At 39.3% G+C, this 26,604-nt stretch overlaps 2 protein-coding genes across 10 annotated transcripts in view; one reads left to right on the top strand and one right to left on the bottom strand.

Moving 5' to 3' along the window:
- EEA1 (early endosome antigen 1) overlaps positions 1–7,565 on the bottom strand; it is a 454,815-nt gene extending 447,250 nt beyond the window's left edge. For 4 of the 6 annotated variants that reach the window (XM_074375294.1, XM_074375296.1, XM_074375300.1 and 1 more), the window contains exon 1: positions 7,237–7,565. The gene's annotated coding sequence lies outside the window, so the exon portion shown is untranslated. The remainder of the gene's footprint in view (positions 1–7,236) is intronic. The other 2 variants (XM_074375298.1, XM_074375301.1) reach the window with 1 other exon arrangement.
- Positions 7,566–7,676: 111 nt separating this feature from the next.
- On the top strand, positions 7,677–23,547 carry NUDT4 (nudix hydrolase 4). 4 transcript variants are annotated; one of them, XM_045522410.2, is made up of 6 exons: positions 7,677–8,207; positions 8,833–8,902; positions 17,275–17,385; positions 18,234–18,278; positions 20,491–20,575; positions 20,867–23,547. In XM_045522410.2, exons 1-6 carry the CDS (start codon positions 8,143–8,145, stop codon positions 21,067–21,069), a joined length of 579 nt encoding a protein of 192 aa, XP_045378366.1. In that variant the 5' UTR covers positions 7,677–8,142; the 3' UTR covers positions 21,070–23,547. The 4 variants fall into 4 exon arrangements, with proteins under 4 accessions (XP_045378366.1, XP_045378365.1, XP_045378367.1 ...); XM_045522409.2 differs by having other exon boundaries at positions 20,488–20,575; XM_045522411.2 differs by lacking the exon at positions 8,833–8,902.
- Positions 23,548–26,604: the final 3,057 nt, after the last annotated feature.

The raw sequence follows: 26,604 nt of genomic DNA, 5'->3' as shown, positions 1-26,604 counted from the left end.
TCAGGCTCTTATGTGACACTTCGCAGAGGTTTCGTCCCATCACTGCCTTTGATGGTGACTAGACGGTCTGATGAGCTTGCCACAAGTTCCTAAATCTCTGTGGAACACTTTCTTAAACAAAGAACTTCAACACCATTTGTAAATAGCAATCTCCTATTTACCCTAAGTGTCTTTCCAACAAATCATTCATCTTTTCCTATGCTCCTTAGACTTTGCCAGCAACAGAGTAGGGGCAGATGTTACTCACAGAACCCACATGGCTGGAATCACCACAGTGGGAAGGAATGCTTTGAAAGTGATACAGAATTTACAGTCTCCCTAAAACCTAATTTCCTTGAAATTTCCCTGGTAATCTGGGGGAAATGAAATGTTATGATCATTATACTTCCATTTGATTTTCACTTAAGTCAAGTTTTTCCTTAGAAAGTTATCTTGAAATTTTGAATGTGTTCTGTTTTACCCAAAATGTTTCCAATTTTTATCAGTTTGTCTTCACAAAACCCTGAGAGATGGGTAGGCAGGTATTATGACCCCGCTCCAGAAAGAAGAAAACAGATGAAGGGAATAAAGGCACTGCCACCAGAGCACAGATGCCTTGTCTTTTGGCCCAGAAAGCCTTTTCCTACAGACTAGAACAACACAGTGGCTTTGGCAAATGATATCGTTAGAGAGCCCATGGAGACATAGCTTGTGCTCCTGTGATCAGATATTTCAAAACAGTTTTGTGCTTCAGTTTCAAATCGGATATAAACTCAGTATTTTCCTCAAGCATATACTGATGTATTCTGTCTTGAAACATCCCTGAGTTTATTCAAATGTGGATTTTTTAAATTTCTTATCTAATTAATCCACATAGAAGTAGGAACCAAAGATAACTTTAGCATTCATTTTTCCAGATAGTTAAAAGCGATAAAGATGAATCTTCACATACAGTACTATATTTGAAAAACTATGGTTGAGATTTAAATGGCAAACAAAACTAGGAAATGCAAGTGTGTCTCTTAAATGCAGAAAAACCCACTATGCTTGGCTTAAATTAAATAAGTGAATATTTATCCTACATTATTAAACTCTGTTAAATAAGGAAGAACAATACTTTTTTTCTTTGATGACTAGATATATAAAGGCTCAGCCTGAAAAATTCATCAATAGAAAAGCATCTATGCATGGATGTTTGCCTTTTAAGATAATGTGACTTTTACAGAAAACTAGAATATAGAAGACTCTTGGAGAACATGAAACTGAAATAGAACATGTCTTCTATACACCATATTACTAATTTTATTTTTAAAAATGAAAGGGAAAGTGATCATGAAAGCTACTTTCATTAGGGAGGGGCAGGGTCCTGTGTTGCTTGTGCGCACACGTGTGTGTGCAGGGGTGTATGCACATGTGTGTTACCCTTGAAGAGCAGTTTCCAAAAGCCCTCAACTAGCTTCTGAATGTGGTTACAATTTGGCACCTGACCACATTGAGTTAAACGTTCTGCTCTACACTATTATAGTGCTTTATACTGCTTCATGTTTCCTGAAAAGACTGCAAACATCCTGAGGTTAAGAACCCTGTCTTCTACTTCTTTTGTATCCTCCACAGGGCCTACCACAATGTTTGTGTTGAACTTATAGAAGTAAATTCATGCAAAGTTTCATGAAAATCAGTCCTACTAACCATCCATTCTTGATCCTACAATAATCTGCATTTGTATGATATGGTTTCTATTATTTTATTATTATTAATTATTATTATTAAAAATAATCACTTTTCTGTGCTCACTCCCTGAAGATTTTAAAGCCTCCGACATAATTTATAAATGTAGTGAAAGTAGTAACGAAGTAACAGAAAGCAGGGAGCCCATCATCCCTGAATCTCTTGTAGACTGTTCATAGAGTGTGGTGAGACCCCTTAGGAAGGAGAGTTGGAGTAATCACGTAGTTATCTGCTAGCTCAGATGCATTAACTCATACCGGAATATGTAATTGCTACTAGAAAACTTCCTGTCTTACCCAAATCTACAATCAATTCCTTTTTAAGCAACAGGTATTTACTAAAACTGCCTGTGTTGTGTTCTTTCTGTTCTTCTTTCCTGGTTCCAGTTTCTGCTCCTACATCTGAATTCTGATTTATAAGCTTATGATCAACCCAAAACTATAATACCTTATTCTTGAACCCCATACCTGGATTACTGACAGTGTCACCTGATTCCAACTTTGACTCTAGCTTCCTAACAAAAAATTCAGACTCCCACTGCCCTTGTCTGGGATTTATAGGTGGGTTCATTTCAGGTAGTGGTTCTTAATCCTTTTAAGGGGTTCCCTGAATATGTATGAAAGCTGTGAACTCATTCTCTCCAAAGAATGTATACATGTACACAAACACGTGATTTGTGTACAATTTCAAGAGGTTCATGATCCTTTAGAGGCCTCTTTTGAGGGGCTTCTGCTAGTAGGAACCTATAGCGTAAAAAAAGAAAAAGAAAAGAAAAAGCTACAAAAACAATGCACACCTACACAATCTAGAATCGATATTTATAATTACCAATAAATAACTTCCTTTTAACTTATAAGGGAGAGAGAGATAAACTCAGCTATCAGGACCAAATTAATGTACTTGTATGGATCTTTTCTAATCCTGATCAAAAGAGTTTCCAAAGAGCCAGAAAAGTTCAAGGACCTCCTCTGCTTTAGTCTCTACAAACAGATGCAATTAACCCATGGTGGAGTATGAGAAAAGCTAGTGCTTGTCTTTATCATTTCCAAGATTTTCCTTCTAAAACAAAAAAATCACCAAAGTAATATACATATACATTGTAGAAATGCTGGAAAGTGAGGAAAAGCATAACTAAGAAATTTTAAGTCACCCACGATCCCAACATGAAAGATACCCAATTGTCAATAGTTTAGTGTAGAAATTTCCAGTCTTTTTTTGTTCATATTTGTTAGATTTCCATAACATACTTTCCTTCAAATTCTCCTTCACTTTTTTATAAGAACCTGTTGTGCATTCAAAGATTTAATTGAGTCTTTAGGCGTATAAAAAATTTTCAGTTGCCTAAGACTTGTCCCAGGTCTATACACTTTTGAGCTGACTGCAAATTCACCTGCCAGTTATCTTCATCTAAAAGTGCAGTGGTCTCTAGCTGAAGGTAACGCATCCATTAGAGATTGCTATTCTGTCTTCTGGTAGTTAGCTCTGCCATCAATGTTTGTCACTGTGATGATAATTATAGTTCTGGAATCCTGAGTTCAACTCTTATCTCAATTGCCACTTTCTAGTTTTGTGAACTGGGTAAGTTACTTAACTCATCTGTGCTTCAGTCTTCTCATCTGTAAAATGGGTATGATGACGAAGAATAAACGAGTACGTGTAAAGTAGGTAGAACACAGACAGTCACCTAGGAAGCACTCAGTAGATGCTATCATTATTATTGTTTCCATATTGCTGTTGTTTCCTTTCTTCCATGATGTTCTCTGCTTTGTTAGTTCTGCTGTCACTGCTGGTGGAAGAGGTAAACTCCCCTTTTTAAACATGATCACAGCCCCCAAAAGTAACAATAGTTGCATAATAACATAAAATATTCAGTGTTCACATTATCTTCTAAATGTCTTCTGTTGTTGTTTGTTTGACTCTAGATCAAAACAAGGTCCATATACGTCTGAAATATGTGTAGTTTACTGTACAGGAATCATACCATAATGAAGGTGTTAAAAAAAAAATCCATACATTGCAATTAATTGATATGTGTTCTTCTATGGGCATTCTTTTTTTAGCCTTTATCCTCAAACAAAAATGCATAATTGTTATATAGCAAAAACAACCCTCTCTGAATGAAACAGAAGTTCAAAATGCTGTCCTGGAGGAGTCAGTGAAAATGTTAAGTCATTGCCTTTGCCAAGGAGATAAGCACTAGGCATATACCTTTCTCTGAACGATAAAGAAGGAAAGGAGGAAGTGTGCTTCCCAGTAAACAATTTTATTAGCCACAGAGAACTGCATATAAATATGATGCCTGTGAAACAAAGTGCTCTGCAGTAAACAGGAATTGAAAAAATAGAAAATGGGTTGTAAATCTGAAAACCATTTATTTCAATAAAAAAGAAGACTATAAATGGCCAAACCATCTGCTTTTAAAGTTTTGCAAATGCTGGTTGGATTGATGTACACCTCTTAGGATTTTTCATCCTAAAGCTCAAATCTAACTTTAGGCTTTTGAATTTCCAAACTTTGCTCACTCCATTCTAGTCTGTGCCTTTGGTAAAAGGAAAAAAAATAATAATCACTTTGAGTGATTTGAAATTAATCAAAACTTCCACTTCATGTCTCATTGTAAGAATGTCTTCAGATTCTATCTTAAACAAAGCTCCTTTTCATTTTAAAATGGAAAGAAACTGCAGTGTTAGAATACAACACACAGGAAATAATTACCATGTAATAGAAGAAGCGAGACAAGCTCACAGTAATACAGCACAGGGGCTAAGAACATGCACTGCAAAAAAAGAACACTGCCCCCTGTTACTTTGCCTGTAAAATGGAAACAATTAATAGTAGCTGCCTCACAGGGCTACTACTGGGATCATTCACATGAGATCATGAGAAGAACCCAGCACTGGCTAACACTCAGTAAAGACTGTTATTATCATAAGACACAGGAAGGGATCATTTGTCATGATCAGTTTTACCATGAGAGAAGCTTACTTCACGGTAACGTTGTGAGTAAGTCACAAAAGAAGGTGGCAAGCTCCCCACTCACACACAGGCAGGCACCCCTATCACACTGCCTCCAAGACACCCTAGGACACCATTAAAAGAACCCAAGTAAAAGAAGTATCCTACACAGGAAATGTTAAACTGTTTCCCTCTCTGAGGTTCCAAATATTTGAAAATAGTATAAGAAATGGCTTTGCGTGTAAATTCAAGGTAAGACAACACTGACGTAAGTGAACTAAACAGTGATTAACCTGAACTTGGACTTTGATCCCCAAGGGAACCAACCAGTGTAGCCCAGTCTTTACCAGCCCTGTAGAGGAAAAACAAGCTTGTATCTATCTCAACTGTGATCTGACTGGATATGATCTAAGCTTTGAACAGTGCCTAAGCACATTTCAGATGCATAATACATGTGAGACAATACTAAGCAGGGAGCTTTGGGCTGGGGTGTGCACCCAACACTGAGGAACTGACACAGGAAAATGAACACCTAGCATTTGTAATTCGGCCTTTCTCTACTCTCTCATTTTAGTCAGAGTTCCCCTTTCTGTTAGGGCTCTCTCAAATAACTGAAAAAATCTAATAAGTTAATTAATTAACAAAAAGGGGGAGATCAAAGCATTCTCCGGTTTAAATGACTTATTGCAGAATTCCTTTCAAATGAAGATCCCTCCCTCACAATGTGAAAATCCACAATCTTCCTCAAGCACCTGGCCCTCTACATTACTTCTCCTTGAGGTAAGGGAAAAGAGAGATCTCCAACTAAAATTTCCTTACCAATAAATTAATCTTATGTTTCTTTAAATGCTTTCATTTTAAAGGACTTTCACATCCACTGTAGTATCCTAAGCTGTTTTGTTAAGCTTTGTACAAGATGGTAAAATTATATTATGTCCATTTGAGAGGTGAGAAAAGCTATATATAGTAATTTGGTACATGTGAGACCTGAACTCAAGATCTTTTCAGCCAAATCCTATGGTCTGGAACCAGAAGCAAGTGGTCCCACTCTCATGCCCACTGGTTTTGTGCTATTGCCTTTCCTTCCTTTGGTGAGTTGGTTCCAGGCATCTTCCTCTTTCCTTCACAGTTCTGATTCGTGCCTCACCTCATATAATTACTAAATGGGAAAGCCTCGAGTGAACCAACATCCAATCAACCAGTATTTCTTTAATGCTGACTAGAAACCAGAACTTTGAAGAATTTTAAGCAGAGGGAAACTTAATCTTCCTTGTCACTTAAAAAGACTACAGTGAGATTAATCACTTTTATCAATTTGAAGCAATTATCTAGAAATAATATTTGCACATTATTTGTACTGGAGTCCCTAATAGGATGTGCTCTGTTCTTGTTTGTAAATCTGGAAATAAACCTCAAATGGCTCCTCTAAGAAAGCTTAGAAATGTCTCTGCAGAGACTTGATAAGATTTCCAATTGTGCCGTGATAAAACCTCATTTTTTAAATCACTTATTCAACATTAAGTCATTGTATAACCTTTTAACTGCTAAACTCTGGGGATAAGAAGATGAGGTAGATGTAGCAGTCCTTAACCTAAAGGAGGTCAGAGTGTAGAAAAAGAAGACCAATGCCCTGCTTTGGCTCTCCAAGGGCCCCCAGGCTCTGAACCGTCAGCCCTCACAGCCTCCTGTGCCGCAGGTGGAACCCACCTCCCGCACCACATCTGCATCCACAGTGGCCCTTTCCTTTCATTTCTACAATCCCTCCTGCTCTAGACTTTACGTAAGTCCCTCAGCCTCAAAAGCTCACCAGGCTTTTGGTTTATTTAGCCCTCAGCTCATGCCCTGTTGCTTTTTCTGACCTGCAGATCTAGTCAAATTTCCCCATAAAACCCTCTACCACCTGAGGTCTTGTCACATTAATAGTTTACCTGTACTTGTGTGATTGTGTAATATTTGACTGCCTGTTCTCAGGTGCCTAAGTTCCTGGCAGGGCTGGGGCTGGTTTTAGATGCCAGTGCCTGGCACACAGTAGGTCCTCCAGGAATGAAGAATGAACGGTCAGAGGTGCCTGGACCTAAGCAGCCAGGGCTCTGTGTAGGGGACAGGAGGGCAGGGGCGGGGGACGGTGGGGGAGGGCGCTCACCAGAGCTTCCTTAACACCTTCCTTAAACCAAGATAAGCTTCTGGGCTCCTATCTTAGCGCTTGTATGAAAAAGTAAAATTTGTCCCCGAGAGACTGTAAGCCCCTATATAGCAGACATTCCATTCTATTCACTGCTGTGGCCCCAGCATCTAGCGGTGCCTGTTACTTAGCATGAGCCACACTTCGGAGATATTAGCCATTGCCAGTGTTAATGAATGCCTTCTGGAGGGTGGGACAAAGTGGGAGATGTTACCCATGGCTTCAAACAAACGTTTATGCTTGAGTCGACTCTTGAAAGAATCCAAGCGACGCACCGCAACCTCCCCCCCACCCCCAACAACCAAAGATTTAAAAATAAAAAGGAAATTTTCTATCTCCCTTCCCCTGGAAACCAAACAAAACCAATAAAACCTCTTAACCAATGTCTTCACCTTCACTCTCTTCTCTCCCCGCACTTCACGGGCGCACTCTGGACGTCTACAAGTCACTGCGGAGACTGCAATCGCCGCGAAGCCTCCTGGCATTTCCTGACCAGGGTGCGACTTTGCTGAGGAGGCGTGTAGTTAGAGCCCCACTCGAGGAGGTGCTATTTAAGGTCCTCACAAGGAAAATCACAGGATTTACAACCAGGGAGGGAGAGGTCTTTGCTTCTTTCCAGTCACTGGTATTTTTGTGGAGCCCAGTCCTCCCGCGCTCTACTCGAGCACGAGCTCTCAGGCCCCGCGGAACTCCAGCCGCCCGCAGGCCGAATCTCCGTCCCCGCCACCACTCCCCCGCCGCAACGGTTCCCCTCACGCAGGCGCAGAGGCGCGCGCGGGGCGGGGCGCGCGGGGGGGGTGGGGCGTGCGCGGCCCCCTTAAATACGGCGGAGTGGGCGGCGCAAACCTGCCGCGGCGCTGTTGCCCAGTCGGCGGGAGTTCCTCCAACTGTCTTCTCGTGGCGCGATCCTCGAGCTTGAAGCCTCGCTCTACCCTCGGCGGCAGCAGCGGCGGCGGGGGCGGCAGCAGCAGCAGGAGGGAGCCGAGGCGAGCGGTCGGCGGGCTCCATGGAGAGCGGCAGACGCCCGGGCAGAGGCAGCGCTTCCTCTCCGGCACCCGGGCTCCAGTGACCGACGCTCGCGCACTGCCCCGCGTCTGAGCGGCCGCCGGCTCCGGGACTGACCGGCCTCGCTGCCCCTTCCCCGCGCCGCCGCCTCGCCTCCCTGCGCCCCGACTTGCTCTCGCCCCGACTCCCCGGTGGGGTGGCGGCGGCCGGGCCCCCTCAGCGGCGGCCGGAGCAGCAGCGGCAGCAAGAGCCCGCCTCTATGATGAAGTTCAAGCCCAACCAGACGCGGACCTATGACCGCGAGGGCTTCAAGAAGCGGGCGGCGTGCCTGTGCTTCCGGAGCGAGCAGGAGGACGAGGTGAGGGCGGCCGGCCTACACTGTGCCCTAGGCTGGGGCGGCAGGGTGGGTGTCCGGGCTGGTCGGAGTGGGAGGGTCCTTGCCCTTGCCTTTCCCTTTCTCCATCCTCTTCCCCGCCCGACCCTCAGTCTGGCCCCAGGGCTGGGAGAGTTTAGCCTCCTCCCTCCTTCCCTCCCGCCCTCCCTCCTTCCTTCCTCTGCGTAGATTGTGGAAACAAAGGGGCTCGCCCAGCCCTACGCTCTCCCACCGGCTCGTGGTTAGAATGGGAGGCTAAGACGCCCCCTGGCCCCTGGGAAGGTCCCAGGCCGTCTAGGTCGCGCCTAACGGGAGTCACTATCTTAACCTGCGAACTGAGCGTAAAACGAGATAAACGTTGAGTGCTAACAGAGTGTAGAAATGGCGTGAGCCCAGGCCTTTCTGCCTCTGTTACATTTTCCTCCCATGTTACAGCAGTTTGCGGTTTCGGATTAAATCTAGGCATGTTTGTGGAATAGCCAAACAGTCCCCGTGCTTTATAAAACCATTCGGTCTCGTTCTGTTAATTCTCCTTCTAAGTGGATCCTTTAACTCACAAGCACTTGGCATAGTTATAATTTTTTTTTTAACAAAGCCTCCTCTTTTAAAGTTTTCTGACTGCAGATAGATGGTTAGTGAAGAATGTGGAACCACGCCAGAAGGGAGAAGATGGACTAGAGGTGGGCAAAGTTGCCATTTTCAGACAGTAATCTCTAGCTCCCTGCATTTTTATTAAAGCTTCTTTGCTGTGTTTTGCTTGACATCTGAAGAGGAGCAGTCTTTCTTGTTCTAAGAGGAAGCAGTCTTCTATAATTCATCCATCAGCACTGGGTTGAGAGTGAGGCCCTTGAGGTTTTCCTGGAGAGCAGTTTTTATACTTATTTCAGTTACATTTATTTAAATTAAATTGGTTCGCTGTCCTAAATTTGCTTAGGGCAATAACAGGCAATTGGTAGTCAACGAAAGCCTCTTAGCATTGCCAGTTCTAAAATGATTAGGCAGGGAAAACATTAAAATTCTGAGTTCTGCTTCCATAGCTAAATGTGTCCAGTACAATACCAGGCTAAAGCTGGAGATGGGAATTTAATGGCTTCTTTATTGATAGTCCCTGTAGTTAGGATGACGGTGACATACTGTACTCTCAGTGGCTTAATTGTTCCTACTATGCTAACAAAAATCAAAGTGCTTCAAAGTAGCGCTCCTCAAACTCTTGTTTTGCCTTTGTGTTTTGAAAAGAAACTAAGCCCTATAGTGCTGATCTGGTGCTCAGTTGAGGGCCTTTAAACAGTTAAACTTAAATTCCGAAGGAGTTTTCAGGAGAAGTTGGTGTCTTTGAGCTGGGCATCCTTAGGACAGCCAGAAAATAGAACAGGAAAGATTTTTAGCATTTACAAAGTTAACAAGCATTAAGTGCATTTGGTTAAAAAGACTAGAAGGTCCTTGAGGGAAGGGCTGAATTACAGGCAAACTTTGAATATAAAAGAATACAGTAGCCCAAAGTGATCAAGATAGGTCAAGGATCAAATATGATTGGCTCACTATTGCGTAATTATTTTCTTAGTTGAGTGCTTCCTAGGTGCAGGGCACTGCCTGAAGACCTTTGTTATATTTAATCATTTTAGTGCAAGTTTATAGGTGAGGAAACAGCTGCAGAGACATAATTAGGAAGTAGTAGAGGCAGAATTCAGCATCCAGTCGCTGCTCCTGATGCTGGGCTCAGCCCACAGCGATTGGGTGCATGCTATTTGCTGAATGAGTGAGATTTTGTGAGGCTGAGCTTGAGAGATTTTCTGGAAGTGGTGACTTTGAAGTGTTGACGTAGCGTGAACTTGGAATTCAGGCTTTGAAAAAGTTCCCAGGGGAAAATATGTGAAATGGGAAGAAATTGAAATGATCTGTATTGTGTGAATGGTAAAGCAAAGTCTGAGGAGGGCTTCAGAAGTTACCTTAGCAAATAAATGAGTTGTTTTTATGCTTTGAAATTGTTTCTCCTGTAATAAATGCTAAATTCCTAGACTCTAGTTAAGAGACCAGTGCCATTATAAAATGAAGTAAGGAGCAAGATTTGGAGAATTTATTCAATTAATTTGTTATGTAAAAAATTGTAAATCTCATGACCTGGAGGTTGAGAAACCAAGTTAATTAGTTTGTTAGAGAATGTGCTCTGAAGGAAGGCTCTGTAATTCTCTAAATAATGCATAGCCAACTTTAAAACTGGTTAGATCTGCAGGATCTTAATTTCTGTTACTGTGTGTAGTCGGGATGCTTGCTATTGTATTATAATTACAGAACGAATCTTGTTAGTTAGCTTCCCTGGACATCTTGCTGCTTTGTTATTAATTTATTCCCACTCTGTTGAAATTTCTTTGCTAGCCTTACAGGGATAGGCTCCAAACTATCCTGAACCCATGCTTCTTTAGCTAAAAGGTGAGAAGTGTTTCCCCGTAATGGGTTAAGAACACTTAGATCCTGGTTTGGGAGATTTAAATGTATGCTTCACTTTAGGGTGAAATGTTTATTATTGACTGTAAGTTGAAATAAAACAGTAACTGCTGTTTGACCCTCAAAAGCTATGCAGTACTCTGATCTGGCTCTCTGTTCCTTGGGGCATGGTTTTACGTATTTTCCCATTTTATCTTTTTCTGCCATGTGAGGTAAATAATAAGCATTAGCACTTGTATAGACAGCAGAAGTAACTTGTCCCAAGGTCACAGAAGCTGGCAGGTCATTTTGAGCCCCAGGTCCTTTATTTCTAAATCTCATGTCCATTTGATCCTCTCTCCAGCTAGTTATTTTTGTAGGGAACCACCCTTAGTTTTGACAGTTGGGCTTCCAGACAAGGCAACAAAGAAGTGTCCCATAGAGTAGCTGGGATACTGTGCTTGTGCAGTGAAAGAGGACAGTACATTCAGAAAAGGTAACCCGAAATGAATTCCATTGAACATACTTGCATATATGATAGTTGGAACAGGGATGCGCAAAGATAAAAGGTGTCAGCTCCTAAGGAGCATATTCTGTAGTGGGAGGTTAGACAAACTGACTGATCTCAAGGGAAATAAAGTAAGGTGAAAGTGCCATCAGGTATTGCAGGGTTAAGATCCAACATGAGTCATTTGGAGATGGATTTCAGTGAGTGGGAAAGGAAGAACCAGGTATCACAAACAGACTTGGGACTGGTCTAGTTGGGCTGCAGCTTAGGATGACATAGAATAAATAATGTCTGAAAAACATAGAGCACCTTAAATGTAAGGCTAACCAGTTGCTAGGCAAGAAAGGAACTCTTACTTTTGAACAAGGAACATTTCGATTTTCAGTGTATTCACATTTGAGAATGATCTGACAGAATGTCTGCTAAAGAGAGAAATAGAAATGACTTGATCCTGGTGGAATCCAGGCACAGTTGCAAGGCAGAAACATTGACAAAACAATCTTAAGAACTTCCATTTGAACTTTTTGCTCTAATTAGCCTTTAAGCTCCTTGAGCCAGGGGCTGCTTCTACAGATAATAGAATATCAAATGTATGTTCCCGAAATGTCTGGGTTCTTCAAAATCATGCATTAAAATTAAGACTTGCTGGGCAAAGTAGAGTCTCATGACCTATGAAACTCTAAGACCAGAGCTCTAATAAACAAAAACAATCCCAATAAGAAATATTAGTGCTTAACCTCTACTAGCATTTGAATGCTTAAAATCAACAGGCATTCCACCTTTTTCAGACATATATTCTGGGGCTCTTAACTTCCTCAGAGATTTAAGTTCTTGAAGATACTTCAAATGGAAATCACTTTCATTAAAATTAAAGCAACTATCCAAAGATGGCTTTTTCTAAACACAGGGAAATGTCACCAGTCCTCTTCATCTGTGCCTGCAGCTCTCCCAGACCTGGAGAAGGGCTACTTAGGCTACTCAACCAGCCACTTCCTTCAGGGGAAGGCACTTCTGTACAGTTGGCACCTATTTTTTTCTTACTGTTTTGGTATATCACCAAGGCTTTCTCTAATTGTGTAAAAGCTTACTGCATCACCCCAAAACGTTGACATGCTCAGAGAGAAAAAGTCATGATCAACCCAACTTAGTATTATTGACATACCTCTGTCTACCAATCCACATAATCTAATTTGGGTTAAACACATTTTCACAGAATGCGCTGGTATTTCTGATCTTATAGCACTCTGTCTCTATGGTCCAAAAAGTAGTATTAATTTGCTTAAGAATATCAGTTGGCAGTGGTTGGTGGATATTGTTATAACTATTGTTAACTATTATTGTAACTTAATATCTTTTAAAATGTCTGTGTGTGTAGTGGGTGTTTCTAATGTGCTGCTGGCCTAATTTTGGCCAAATGCCTATGGTAGAGGTAGTTTCAGCCATTCATGCCCTCCTTGTTCATGATGATATAGGAAGAAAGAACAACAACCCCAAAACAGCTTCTAAAAAGCTACAATCCACGAAATAAAGCTCTTCATTCTTAAATTTAGGGATCACTTGAGGGGTTCTCTGGATAGCTTTGTATTTTGGGGGGAAAGAATTGGTAGTTTGTAGTGACTAGTTCCCAGAGGTGGGCCGTGGCCAAGAGCAGTTGTAAACGTAAAAACTGAAACACAGAGGGCAACTTGGGGCCCCTTGGTTTAAGGACCTAACAATCCCATGTACCTCCAGCCTCTGAGGGTGTAACTGTATTACATAGACCTTGAACAGCATTTTTAGTCTACACACTCTTCCACATCCCCAATGAGGAGGACTTGTTGGGAGATAACAGGGTATAGAATCTATGCTACAGATTATTTCAATTCACAGACAAACCTTCATGGTTCCAAGTTGACCACTATCACTACACTATTACTACTTTAAGTAAGAAATACTTCTATTCCAAATGCTGAAAACATTAGGTATCTAAGAAAAAGACAAGTGTGAGAAGTGACTTAATAATGCCAGTTTAATGGTATTTTATTCTGATGATTGTCCAATACATGAAAAGAGGGGTAAGGCCTGATAGTGTAGTGGGAGGAATGCTGCTATTATAAGGTGATCAGGTTGAATCGGAGAAGTGTCTTCACTTGTCACCACTCTGACACCATTGGCTTTGGGGTTTGAGTGTTATTCAAGTCTAACTGCAATTTGGTGGGTTGGCTAGCCTCCTTTTTATAAATCTTTCCTTTGGTCTCAGCTCTGGCTTATCTGGAAGGTTGAATGTCTACTTACATCTTTGTTATCTTGTCACTAATGTGGTAACAGACTGTCATTTTGTTGGGTGCCCCAAATCTAACATCCCTAGAAAGGTAGTTAAAAAGGAATTTAAAACCTATGAATGACCGTGTATGTCTCTGTCAGCTGTTCTATGTATCCTCTTGCTGAATAAGCTTTTATAACCTGTCTTTGTTACTTCAGTAATACCATTCTTACTTAAGAGCATGAGTTAGCATGCTGAAGCTGTATTGTAGATCTAGTACATTGGAGGTGTTATAGAATGTTTAGATGGCTTTGTGTGGAGGTCGATATTGAATAATATAATACTATGTGATGTGGTTCTATAGGTTAGATTCTTCCAGTGTGTAGGAAGGGTTTTAATTGTCCTTGTCTCTGCTTATGCTGTTTAGATTCATTTCTTCTACCCTGGCAGACCTCTGTCATAATTCTGTTTACTCTTGTCTATGGAGTATATCCCTCGGTTTTTGCTCTTTCTTAATCACAACTGCCTCCATGCCCCCCCCCGACACCCCACCCCTATGTAGCCTTGACCTCATTTGAACTCTGAATAAAGTACTCAAGATGAGTAAGCAAGTACTTAATAACATACTGGTTTTCAAATCTGTACCATCACCAAAGGCTTATATCTTTTAAGCTAGTAGTTTAGATGCTGATCATTTCTATACCTTAGGTATTAATTATTCGTTTAAATTTTTTTGCGAGATACATTTGAAGTTAATGGTTTCATCAAATTTAATCATTTTGGAATGTCAAGGGACTCTTGCATGATAAGTTCTTGGTTTTGGTTAAATTATTTGGAAGAGAAGCTTAGTCATATGATAATGATATCCTGTAGATAAAGATTTGTTTTTAAATCGGAAGCTTAAATGTTCAGAAACAGACACAGACTCTACCAATGGTTTTTCAACATGATTAATCTTACGTAATTTAGTTGTTAACGATTGTCTTAGTCAAATAAGAACATAAAGTCATTGACCTAGATACATGACACTGAATTTCATTTTTTCAGGACTCAAACATTATAAACATCGATGATTGTTGAGACTCCCTGTTTATTAAATGAGGATGTACTTTTCCTGTTGCTAGCCCCGTATACCCCATCCTGTCCCATTATGAAGATACTCAAGGAGGTTACTTAAAAGGCATGTAATTGTGTAGTAAGAATTTTATCCAGATGATAGAAAGCAGGTTATCTCTAACCCACAGCTAGTGACCAGGAAAAGAGGCCTCCAACTCTGCAGTCAGGACCATTTACTTTTCCCTTGATGCAAGATACAATGTTTTTGTACCTTAAACATTTTTGCTTTAACTTAAAACTTACTTTCATTTGCCAGTCTAGACATAGGGTCAAAGCTTTTGAATACCATAGACCCCAGCAAGCCTCCTTTTTGAATAAAATACAAAGGTAAAATCTGACTTGCAGTTCACTTTATATAAAGTAGAATTTTAACTTTTATTTCCTTCTTCCAGTCTTTTTTAGTAGTCACAAAAGTACTTAATCTGATAGCAGTTTTAAACAACCCACCTTTAATGAATCTTTGCAGAGCCTTTTTGATAATTCCTTTCTGTCCTCATTTCATCATTAATTCTCAGTAATTTCAGTAATTATAAAAAACAAACTGGCAGAATTTGGGGGAAAAGCTAATTTTGATAAACGAATTCAACTCAATTAGTGAGAAAGCCAAAGAACGAGTAATGGCCAACAGTGAGTGCTTAGGCCAGAATCTAAGGTTTTTAATACTCACTAACCCTCAACAATGTTGCGAGGATAGTTACTTCTTTTTACAGAGGGCACTGGTGCCCATCATCCTGAGCATCAAGGAGTGAAATACATATTGGTTATGATCAGTAGAGTTACAAACACCTTCAAGTTGAAACCTGTGTTTCCCAGTTCTTGCTAGATTTGTTTATTCTAGCTCTTCAGTTTCTAATTTTGATATGTAAGCCCTATTTGCTAATACTTAAGAAAGCTTAAATTTAAGGCTGTCTTACATTTCACTTTACCAAAATTGCTATATTTGGACTTGCTGGTGCCTCAGTGTCACCATTAGTACTTTAGCTAAAGCTTTGTTAACCATTGTGTTAATTTACAGTGCTTTCTCTGTGTTTGCCACTGTTCTGCTCACTTTTCACTTGGAGGAGTGATGCTGGTGGGAGCAGTAGAGTTCTGTCCAGAGCAAGAGTGAAAGAAACGATGCTCAGACCGCTTGAGCCTTGGTTGATCGCTGCTCTTTAGTGGTGATGCATCCATAGGCAAAGACATGCTGCTTTTTTTTCACATTAAGGAGGTTACATGTCTGAACAGGTGTTCCCTTATCTTCCAACTCTGTTTTAGAGGTTTGGGGGAAAGATGGAACTTGCTAAACTACTACGTCAGCCTGGAACTTTCCAGTTAGGGAAGGTTGAATTCTGGCAGCTTACTTGAGTAGGACATGAATCCCGGGCTGGCTGTGAATGGCCTGTGGGCCAGCAGTTCCTCTGGCAGCACTGAGGAAGCTGGGCAGACAGCTGGCACAGTGTCGACAAACAAGAACCCACACTGGGGATCAAGCCTTGCTCTCAGTTGGTAATATTTATCTGGTGAGAACTGTTTGCATTTACTTGAAAGCAGTATACCAAGGAGATTTTGCAGTTTTGTTCAGCTTGGTCAGAACTTCTGTTACCTTCATAAACATCATTTGGTTATTTATCATAGCCTGTTTTGTTTTGTTTTGTTTTGTTTTTCTAACTGGGAAATTTCAACCTCACCTAGCCCACAAGTTTTCACTTACAATATGGATATATAGTTCTTGTTTCAGGTACTGTTAAGAAACGTGAACCTATAGTATACTCTGTGATAATAGTTTTTTTAAGTGTGTGCACATTTCAAGCTTAATGCTATCCTTGACCCAGATCTGCAGACTTTTCCTATAGACCAAATAATATTTTAGGCTTTGTGGGCCACACAGTCTCTGTCAAAATTACCCAATTCTGCAACTGTAGGATGAAATCAGCCATAGACTACATGGGAAAAATGAGTGTGACTGGATTCTTGAAATTTGTATTTATGAGCACTGAAATTTGAATTTTATATAATTTAAAAATATAAAAACCACCTTTAGCTCAAGGATTCTACAAACAATAGGCAGCAGGCTATAACTTGCCATCCCCCTTCTAGATCATAAATTATAGCTGCCTGTTAACAAATGGAGAGGCTTTAGCTTGTTTATATAGGTTTAGAATATGAAGGATGCCTCCTTCCACCTCTTCCTAGGTGTAAAAATATGAACTTTCTCTGTACTAAGCATTAGCTTTACATGATTTCCCTGTTCTTTTCTCACAGCACCTGTTATCTTCTTTGAGTATGCATCCATGCTATAGGTGAAGGAACAAGGTGACCTGCCAGAGGTCACATATCCTTGACTTTGTAAGAATAACTAATGAGATTCTGTAACTAAGAATAACAGATGTGACCACAAACCTCAGTGCATACAGCTCTGGGTCAGAGCCCATAGTTACTGTTTACTAGGGCTAGTAAACCAAGTCTCTGCTTTTGTCTTCTGTTGGTATCCAAGAATTAGAGAGTTTGGCTAATTGAATCTTGTAGTTAAAATGACTTTGTCGGTTACAAAATGATTTAGTAATGTGATGATGTTATTGTTGAATTCTGAATTAAAAAAGACAGTGTTTACAAAGGCAGTCAACTACTTTTCTGTGGTATAACATGTCCCCTTAATAATTTTAATGAAATTTAAAAATGGGTTAATGTAGAGAAATTTCCACCCTTGTAGAGGTTTGAGAATGTTGCTTATAGTCCATAGTGCCCCTGGGGCTGGGAGTTCACAGTTATGGTCGGCCTTGCAGGTGCTGCTGGTGAGCAGTAGTCGGTACCCAGACCAGTGGATTGTCCCAGGAGGAGGAATGGAGCCCGAGGAGGAGCCTGGTGGTGCTGCTGTGAGGGAGGTTTACGAAGAGGTAAGATGAAGAGTAGTGTGTTCTGTGTGAGGTTCACAAACAAGGCACTTTGCCACATACAGCAGGCGAGAAGACAGGCAGGTCATGTGAGTGCTGTTTGGTTGTCCAATTCAACATTTTAAAGCATGTGACTACAGCTAGCACTTGTCTAAGATATTTTTTTTCCACCTGGTAAAATAGAGCTAATATCAATGTAGAAGTCCCTCAGAATTATGTAACACACAATTATATAACAGACAAGTCTGATCTGTGATCAATACATAACATGATGGCTTCGCCTCAGAGCAAGATTAATATTAACTGAGTAAGAATGCTCAGAGACATTCATCGTGTGCTACAGTTACTTTTCAAACAAATAAGAAGCCAATTGCTTTTATTTTACTCGCTTTTTCTTAAAGTTCTGTAAAATGGGGCACATACATCACAAATGCACAGCACAGTTGGCCCGCTTATCTTGTCAAAGCTGACGATAAATAGAACTTGCTTTTTCTCAGGCAAAACAGCATAGATCAAGTGCCGTAAAAACTCCTTGAACACCAGTTAGGCTGTAAAAGGGAAGTGAATGCTAAGACTCTCATTGGGTGTGGTGTATCATCAGCAAGGTTTCCTAGAGAAGGGTCTTAAGGGATGAGCACCTTCTCAACAGAGGAAACAGTATGTACCAGTCTGTCAGTCTGCAGTCTGGATTAGAATGGGGCACATGCTGAAGTCCCTGTCCGTCTGTTACAGGACTGGGTAAAAGGAACAAGGACTGGGCAGTGGGAAAGTAGCATGCAGAGAGAAAGTAACTTTCACATAAATTTCATAATGACAAGGTAAAATTTTTACATTTCATCTTTTTTTAATAGGCTGGAGTCAAAGGAAAATTAGGCAGACTCCTGGGCATATTTGAGGTGAGTTACAAAAGTAATTCTCATCTTGCTGATGATAGAATTAATGATCCTTCCTTCCTAGCCAGCCAGATAATCTGGCAACAACCTGAACTAGACATGCCTCTAAAAACTATCAGTAAGCAAGCAACTCATAAGGAATAGGAGGGAAGGAAGTAAAAGCTGCTTAACTTTCATATACCATTGATTTTACATAGCATATTACAGTAGTAACTGCTTTTATATGACAGTATAGTGGAGCTGCTATGGACAGACTTACCTCTTGGTTCACTGTATACTGTTTAGACTTTCTAGGCTAAGGTACAGTATCCTCAGTATCACCTAGGAGTTTAGATCTCTTATGGATACTGTCTGGAAATGTATCCTTTGCCTTCAGCACATAACACTGGGTGATATACATAATGACTTTATCCTGAAAGGACTGTATGGGAATGCGAAACTCAAACACATAGAAGAGACACTAGGAGCACACAGTTCTGTTATATAACCTGTTATTACTGAAGGCAGAATGGAATTTGTGGAGAGGAAATTTGGAAATGACAGGTATTCTATCAAAGGTGGGGAGAAATGAGGTCAGGTCATGAGACTTAGGCTATTCTCAACTAATATTTTCATCCAAGATTCAGACCTACATACATGGTTTACCAGACACATTGTGACAGTATTTTTTCCTAAGATAAGGGTTAGTTGAGTCCAACTGGTAGGATTATATAAATGTAGTCCTTACCAGTTTTAATTTTAAGCCTTTTTACAAGAATTCAGGAAAAAATCTGTACAGCACTTGGTAGAATTGATGACTCCCAAAATACAGTAATTGTTAAAAGTAAAGTTCTCAAGGTACTAGTCACTTTCCTAGAATTTAGCACTTGCTTTACCCAGTTAAATAGCACCATCTCCTGGTTGAACTGAAAAACACATCACAGGTTTCTGTAATTCTTAGTAGCCATGGTACATATAATAGCGTGTTTGTCAATATGCTGGCAAGATCTTTGAAGAAAACTTCACACATTTAAGTAGAGCTTGTATAACATGGGAAGGTAATAAGTGCTTTACAAATACTATTTACATTTCATAGAATCTGAACAGAAAATAGTAATCAGTGTACCTTTCCCTTAGAAAATAAAAGGGAAAATTAGAATTGTCCTGCCTGTTCACTTTGGTGATTTCAGTGAATTTATGAACATAGCAGAGTAAGTGTATTGAATGCCGGGTACAGAGATAAGACAACGGACTCTTAAAAATAATAAATAGTAATGTTTTAAGTGTGAATGCCTCTAATTTGTGCTGTTCTTATTCCTTCCCAAAGACATAAGACACTGAATGAGTGGATTACTTAAGTGGTTTGTGGTGGGAAAAATTAAGGCAATTATCTAAAGTCTTAGACTATAGCAAACAAAGCTAACTTTAAGATGAAGGTGAGCTCCCTCATCTTAAGGCTGAATTGTGTTTAATTTTGAACCTGGAGACAAGGCTCAGTGGCAGTTTTAATATGGGTAAAAATTGAGTTTGAGCATATAGGACTAAAATATTGCATTCCAGAAGTGGACTGACCCAGGTATTATTCTCAACCTTTGCTGTGCATGGTTTGCCTGGAAGCTTTTAAATGCTTAGACCTCATGTCAGACTAACTGAATCAGTGTCTCTTTAAAAAAAAAAAAAATCCTGGGTGATGAGACAGACAGTCAAGGTTGAGAGGCCTCTAGGCCTCTAGACTGTCTAGGTTCAAAATTAAACACAAGTCAGCCTTGGTAGGGCTGTGCTCTGTATGCATCTTGTGAACCTCTAAGAAGCATGTTCTAAAGGAACTGGGGCTATTTGCTCTTCTACAAAGGTCCTGAATGAAGCAGTTTTCAATAGTCTTGAAAGGTAGCTGGTATTTTTAACCCGAGGGAATAGGGCCTAAGATAAAGACAGCAATACAGTTCTTTTACTGTAGATTCCATTCCAGCCTTAAGATTTTCTTTATGAAAATTATTTGTCTAATAGACAGAAATCAAAGTATTAAAAGTTTAGTATTGGGAGCTAATTTCACCATTTTAAGTGTTCTGTCTTATATAAACTGACTTAAGTTCTGGGTTATATGACTGAGCATACTTGCCTGTGTTGCCGAATAGACTATGTTAACGTATGCCACAACTGAATTTTTTTTTACTAAAAAATGTATATATGACTAGCTCCTGTAGATTAAAATGCTTTTCTTTTTATATTCAAGCAGAACCAAGACCGAAAGCACAGGACATATGTTTATGTTCTTACTGTCACTGAAATATTAGAAGATTGGGAAGATTCTGTTAATATAGGTAAATTCCTTTCCCTTTGCTATCTGAATTCTCTTAATTCAAAACTAGATACATGTATCCAATTTTCATCTTAAATTAATTTTGGTTACTTTTTAAAGAAGATCAACATACATATATCTTCATATTTGAATTATTTTAAAACTGTTCCCCAACATAGTGTTGTCTAAGCCATTCCCCAAAAATAAAGTCATTATTTGTGGGGGAGGATCAAGGGGACATTGTTAATAGGGTATGGCTTTTAAAAACTGACTTTTACTCATTTTTAGTAACCAGTTTCATACTGTTTTCTAGGAAGGAAGAGAGAGTGGTTCAAAGTAGAGGATGCCATCAAAGTTCTCCAGTGTCATAAGCCTGTACATGCAGAGTATCTGGAAAAATTAAAGCTGGGCTGTTCTCCAACCAATGGAAATTCCACAGTCCCTCCCCTTCCCGATAGTAACACCTTGTTTGTAACTGCTGCACAGACCTCTGGGCTGCCATCTAGCATAAGATAGACAGGGTTGGAAGGACCTCTTCCACCATGTGCAATCTCATGGGCAGAAGCTTCTTTATTTTCCTTGGCAAACATCTGAATGACGCTTGCAAACTGTCTGAATTTGCCATGTGGGGTTTTCAAACAATTTGCATGTTTTTCAGATGCTTTCAAATCTTTAAAAAAAAAAAAAAAAAGATAGTGTAAAATATTTTAATAAGCCAAAGCCATGTGGAATTTTTTTTAGATGCCTTAACTGTGCTCTCCCACCCAGCCCACCCACCTTGTTATTTTGGTTGGCATTTTCACTTTTCCAGTTTTTTTTATCCATTTGATGTCAGTCTGTGGTTTTTGTCAGATCAACTTACTTGTGGGTATATTATCCCCCTAGATTGTTTTCTCATTCACAACATTAACATATTCAATGAATCCATTTGCCAACTCATTTATCTGAATTTTCACAACTGGTATGTCACTAGCTACGTGATTTGGCCAATTCCCTTATGACTCACAAAGTTAAAACACAAAGTTTTAACTCTATAGGGCTGGTGATTTTTAGGCTTACTGTAAGCAAAATGCATGTAGTAGATATCTTATCATGAAACCTGTATTCATGGAACTTGAATTAGGATGCTCAGTTGCCAATTCCCTTTATTCATAATCTGTCTTTACACAGAACACACGAGAACCGTATTTCCCTCAATGTAAATTGCTGCTTTTAAAAATATATTTTTAGTTTGAATTTAGTGACATCTCTTCAGTTAAACTTGCTGGTTACCAGTAACCACCTTAAATGCCAGTCAGTGGTGACTGCATCACAATGAATGAAATGGCCTTTTTGTTCAGCTGTTACAGACCTAGGTTGTTAGGGTGCCTTAGAATGTCTCATCTTTTATAGGTGGTCAGCAGGTAGGTACTGTTTATCATACAACTAACTACTGGGGCACTGGAACGTACCTGGACTAAGAATTATTTTGTCTTGTCTTTGTATTCACGTAAATCCAAGAATCCCATCTAAAACACATAAATACCTAGTCTGAAATGCCTGTACTTCCCCAACCAAATCAGAAATGAGGTGGGGCAAGTAAAAGATGGTTCTCTATGTAGATGTTAGCTTTTTGTAAATATCGTAACTGGTGAGTATAAAGTAGAAATAAGCATAGTTAGACATTTGTTCTACAAATTGTTAACCTTTAAAAATATAATTGCTGCTAAAAATAGTGCTGTTACACTTAAGGAAAATCAGTGCCACTGTTTTGGAAATGAGCTCTTGTGCCATAAATGCAGCTGAGCTACATGGGAGTATTAGTTCACAAATTAATGCTGTCAAAGGAATGAGTAAGACAGAAAAACTTCAAACCAGTGACATTTCATTCTAAATTATGTAGTGTGATCAGACATGGTCATCCAGAATTTTTATATTCTTCTGTACAGAGGTTATGTATTCTGGGTGTTTTTTAAAAAGGAAGTATTTAAAATCCCACAGATTGACACTTTGTATAAATCTTCAATGGACTGAGTTTTTTTTCTCAGCGGTCTCTGAAGTTTCTTTAAATTATATACTTAACACAGCAGAGAAACTGGATTGTTTTTGTACATAACACTGTGTCCACCTGAAATGTTGTCACAAGTACTGGGGGGCTGGGTATCTTGTACATGATATTCTTAGAGGTAATAATGCATGAATTTATTTTATAAACTCTTGGACTATGTATTTGACATGTAAAATATGTACAGTATTAATGTCAGCCATTTCTTAAAGGTGAACCTATAAATATTGTTGTATAATTTTCTTTGGTCAGTGACATTTGGACTAAGTAGTGCCACTTGGGTCAGGATTTTCTTCAGTGCCATTTAGCAAACCACCCGTCTTTGGTCTATGCAACTAGCAAAAATTTGTATAATGCATCAGAACACTTCAGAGTTGTCACACTTTAAATTTCACATGAAGGGTTCTTCACTATTCTGGAACCCAGCCTATCAAAATTAGAGGAAAGGCCCTAAGATTTATTTCTATTAAGAGAAAAAAGCCTACATTTGCAGGCTGAACAGTTGAATCTACTACAGATAACAAATAGTGTCTACTATCTCAACCCTCCAAAGTTTACAGAGTGTTGGGACTGTCATTTGTGTTTTCTGTGGGGTAGTTGGATAAAATTGGGCAGCTAAAATTTTCAGTCCCATGTGCCTCCTAAATTAAAAAAAAAAAAAAAAGTCTGTAAATTGACTTGCAGACACAAAGTAGCAACTAGCCTGCATGTTTGATTTTGAGTTTTCTTAATTTCTTCCTTTTTTTTGTAAACAGGTGAAATTTTCCAAATAGCCACATGCCGTTCAATTTTCTGTCAATCACATAGTTGTATAAAGTAGCAAAACTGAAGGGGGAATGATTGTTGTATACACTTTACAATTGCTTTGCATGGTCTCATTTGAGATAATTGGTGTAAGAATCTTGACTTTTTTTATATTTGGAAACATCAAATAAAAAAATGGAAATAAATTGTTGGGTTTTTTTTAAACATAGTTCTAACACTGTCCAAGTGAAATTCTGGCACTCCATGTAATGACTTTACTGTTCTCCCATTGGTGGTCATATAATTCTCTTACTAGTAGTACATTTATGCACTTCCCATTTATGATCCTGACTAGTGGAATTAACTGAGTTAAAAGGAACAGCTCACCAGTAAGGTGTTGCCATACTCTCCCCATGTATGTTTTGCATTGTACTGGACACCAGTCTAATGGTGTGCCACTGTGCTTTTCTTACTGCTGTTCTCCTTCACTAATGGGATTTGTGTTCTTATTTTAGTAATTTTCAAGGGCTCTTGACTTATCCTGTGAGTACTTTGCTGTAATATGTTGCAGACACTTTATATACAACCATTGTGTTAATTGCTGGCAGCTCTGTTTCAAAAGGGTGACTAGCTAAGCACCCTGCCTCCCATTATAACTCGAAATATTGTTTATCCAAGACCAACATTAGAATCCTCACATAAAAGTTCTATTGGAATCGCATTTGGTTTTTGAGTAGGGTTAAACTGGAGGAAAACAGCTTGGCATTTTTCTACTGTTGTCTTCATAGAGGAATACAAGAATTCTCTACAGGTCTCTTAAAGGAGAAATTTGTAGACAAAGTTTGACACAGAACTAGTTTGACGCTAGTTAAGTTTATTAAAGTATAATTTGTGGTGAATTTGTTACAGCTGGAACTTGCTGTGTAGTTGTCTCAAATGACATTTCCATCCAATACCTTGTTTCATAAGTTCTTAATAAAATGTTTACCAACATCTGCTTTACGCCCAGCATTAGTGCTACAGCACAGAACAAGTTTCCACCCTCAAGGAGCTAGTGAAACAGAGATAAGTAACTTATCTAAGTTGTTTCTTCTATATCAGAAGTTCCTAAAATGATTTCAAGGTGTTACAGCTATTTTTTTTTTTTAGACTTCAAAAGCAAAATCTTATTTAAAAATGTGATTCCCCCACCAAAAACTTAACGTTTTACATGGAGCTGTAGACCAAAAGTTAGGCTGAGAAGTGATCTCATCCCTGGTGCTACTTTATCTCCCTCTTATTTTTAATACCTTCCTAACTAGTGCCATTGGCCAAATTCTGGCAGTAAGTTGTGAAGGCCCCTAAGGCCTACTATGTTGGGCCTACTTTTGTACTATAGCAAAGATCCTAATTTACTCAGAAACTAGTCTTAAATTCCTCTTTGATATGATTTCAACTAATTATCCTAAAAGTTACTCTTCCCAATATGTGCATTGCTACCCTCTGGGCATCACATTTCTTGACTCTAGTTAAACACCAGTGCCAGACAGTAGTAGTATTGTAAATCTTCCCACTTTTCTCAGTTTTTACTCAGTCATTCCTTAATCAAATTAGTGAAATTAAAAAAATACTTTATTTGGCTATTAACATGTATCAAGAAATAAAGGTATCTTTTGATCACTTTACTACACTAGGGATCTAAACTCCAGGAATGTGGGCACAGATATACCAAGATAAGGCAACTAAAGTGGTGAGACATGGAAATAAAATATCAAGGCCCAAAGGGATAATGGTTAACTAGTACTATATCCATATAACGGAATATTACATAAACATAAAACTGACATTCAGGTAAGGATGCAGAGTAAACTGGTATGGCCTTTTCAAAAGCAACTGAATAGTACCTGTCAAAATTTTAAATACATATAACCCTTTCACCAATTCCACTTCTGGGAATCTAGTCAACAAACAAGCTGTGCAGCCGAAACATGATCAAAGATGTGTACTGCAGAATTTATGAAACTGGCATCAATTTAACCATAGAAACTGGGAAATTATGGCCATCCATTCAATAGATACTTCCACAAAAGAAATGCACTGCCATAGATGGCCTTTCAATAATGCTAACTGAAAAACACTATACAGCATTAACTGTTAAAAGTCATATTCTTTAAAGGGGACTACAGATTTCAGATTTAACATTCTGAGAAATTTTTGACTTGAAAATGTTCAATGATTTCTTAAATAAAAAATGGATTGATAAATGCTCAATCTGTATATAACATCAAAATATGTGTATCTTAGTATCAACACAGAAAAAGGAAAAACTACACAAGTCTTTTCTATTACTGGAATAACAGTAATGTATCACTTTTTAAAAGGGGGAGGAGACACACAACATCTTGGTTCTAACACAAGAGTAATGAGGAATCACTACCAAGGGGGTAAGGGTAAACTCAGCCTACAGGCCAAACCACCACCCTCCCCCCCACCCAGCCCCTGGCTGTTTTTATACAGCACACAAGCTTAAGAGTGTTTTTTACATTTTCAGTGGTTGAAAAAAAAAAAATACATTGTGACAGGTGAAGATAATTTATAAGAATTACAGCATGCCTATTTGTTTAGAATTGTCTATGGATGCTTTCTCACTACAGTGGCAGAGATTGAGTAACCAAGACAGACCTATGGCCTGCAAAGCCCAAAACACTTACTGTTTCAGAATGAAGAAACGGGTTGCAAGAATTTGGCCCTACTCCTTTGGTTACTCAGTCCTAGTGCTTCCTGCCAAAACATAAGGAAAACAGCACCAAATTCAAATTTAGTACAATCAAACCATCATGTCTAAGCTAATTCTGACTGGTGTAAAGTCTTGAGTAGTCTACTCTTGAACATAAGCCAGAACACTCTGTAAACTTGCTAGATTATAAGGAAACTTGAGTTATTGGGATTTATTAATCTAGATCATGAGCTATTTCGAAGAGCCACGTGGTGAGTGAGAATGGATCAGGAATATGCAAGATGGAAATGTGCTAGTTATTCTCCATGGTAGGAACCTGAGGTTATCAATCTTTCATAATTTCTAAAACTCTTCTGTCCCATAGATAAAAATGATTAGCAGGGGAGAAATGTTAAAGCTCTTTAATGAGCACCATAAAATGTGCCTTTATGAGATGATGGGATTTAGTTGTTGCTCTGCTACAGTAAGGAAGGTCTAAATGTTCAGGCAATTACCACACAGCTCTACAAGCAATCATAAATAATTACATCAAGTCCACAGAGGCTCA

Source organism: Camelus bactrianus, chromosome 12 (assembly GCF_048773025.1).
Source record: "Camelus bactrianus isolate YW-2024 breed Bactrian camel chromosome 12, ASM4877302v1, whole genome shotgun sequence".
In the NCBI taxonomy this organism is placed as follows: domain Eukaryota; kingdom Metazoa; phylum Chordata; class Mammalia; order Artiodactyla; family Camelidae; genus Camelus; species Camelus bactrianus.
The sequence above is the reverse complement of the archived record's forward strand: the minus strand, read 5'-3'. Positions and strand labels throughout refer to the sequence as shown.

Coding starts and splice junctions, on each gene's coding strand:
- NUDT4 (XM_045522409.2), top strand. CDS start 8,143: ATGACCGCGAGGGCTTCAAGAAGCGGGCGGCGTGCCTGTGCTTCCGGA. Junction 8,208..8,832: donor GGAGCGAGCAGGAGGACGAG/GTGAGGGCGGCC, acceptor CCTCTTTTAAAG/TTTTCTGACTGCAGATAGAT. Junction 17,386..18,233: donor TGAGGGAGGTTTACGAAGAG/GTAAGATGAAGA, acceptor TTTTTTTAATAG/GCTGGAGTCAAAGGAAAATT.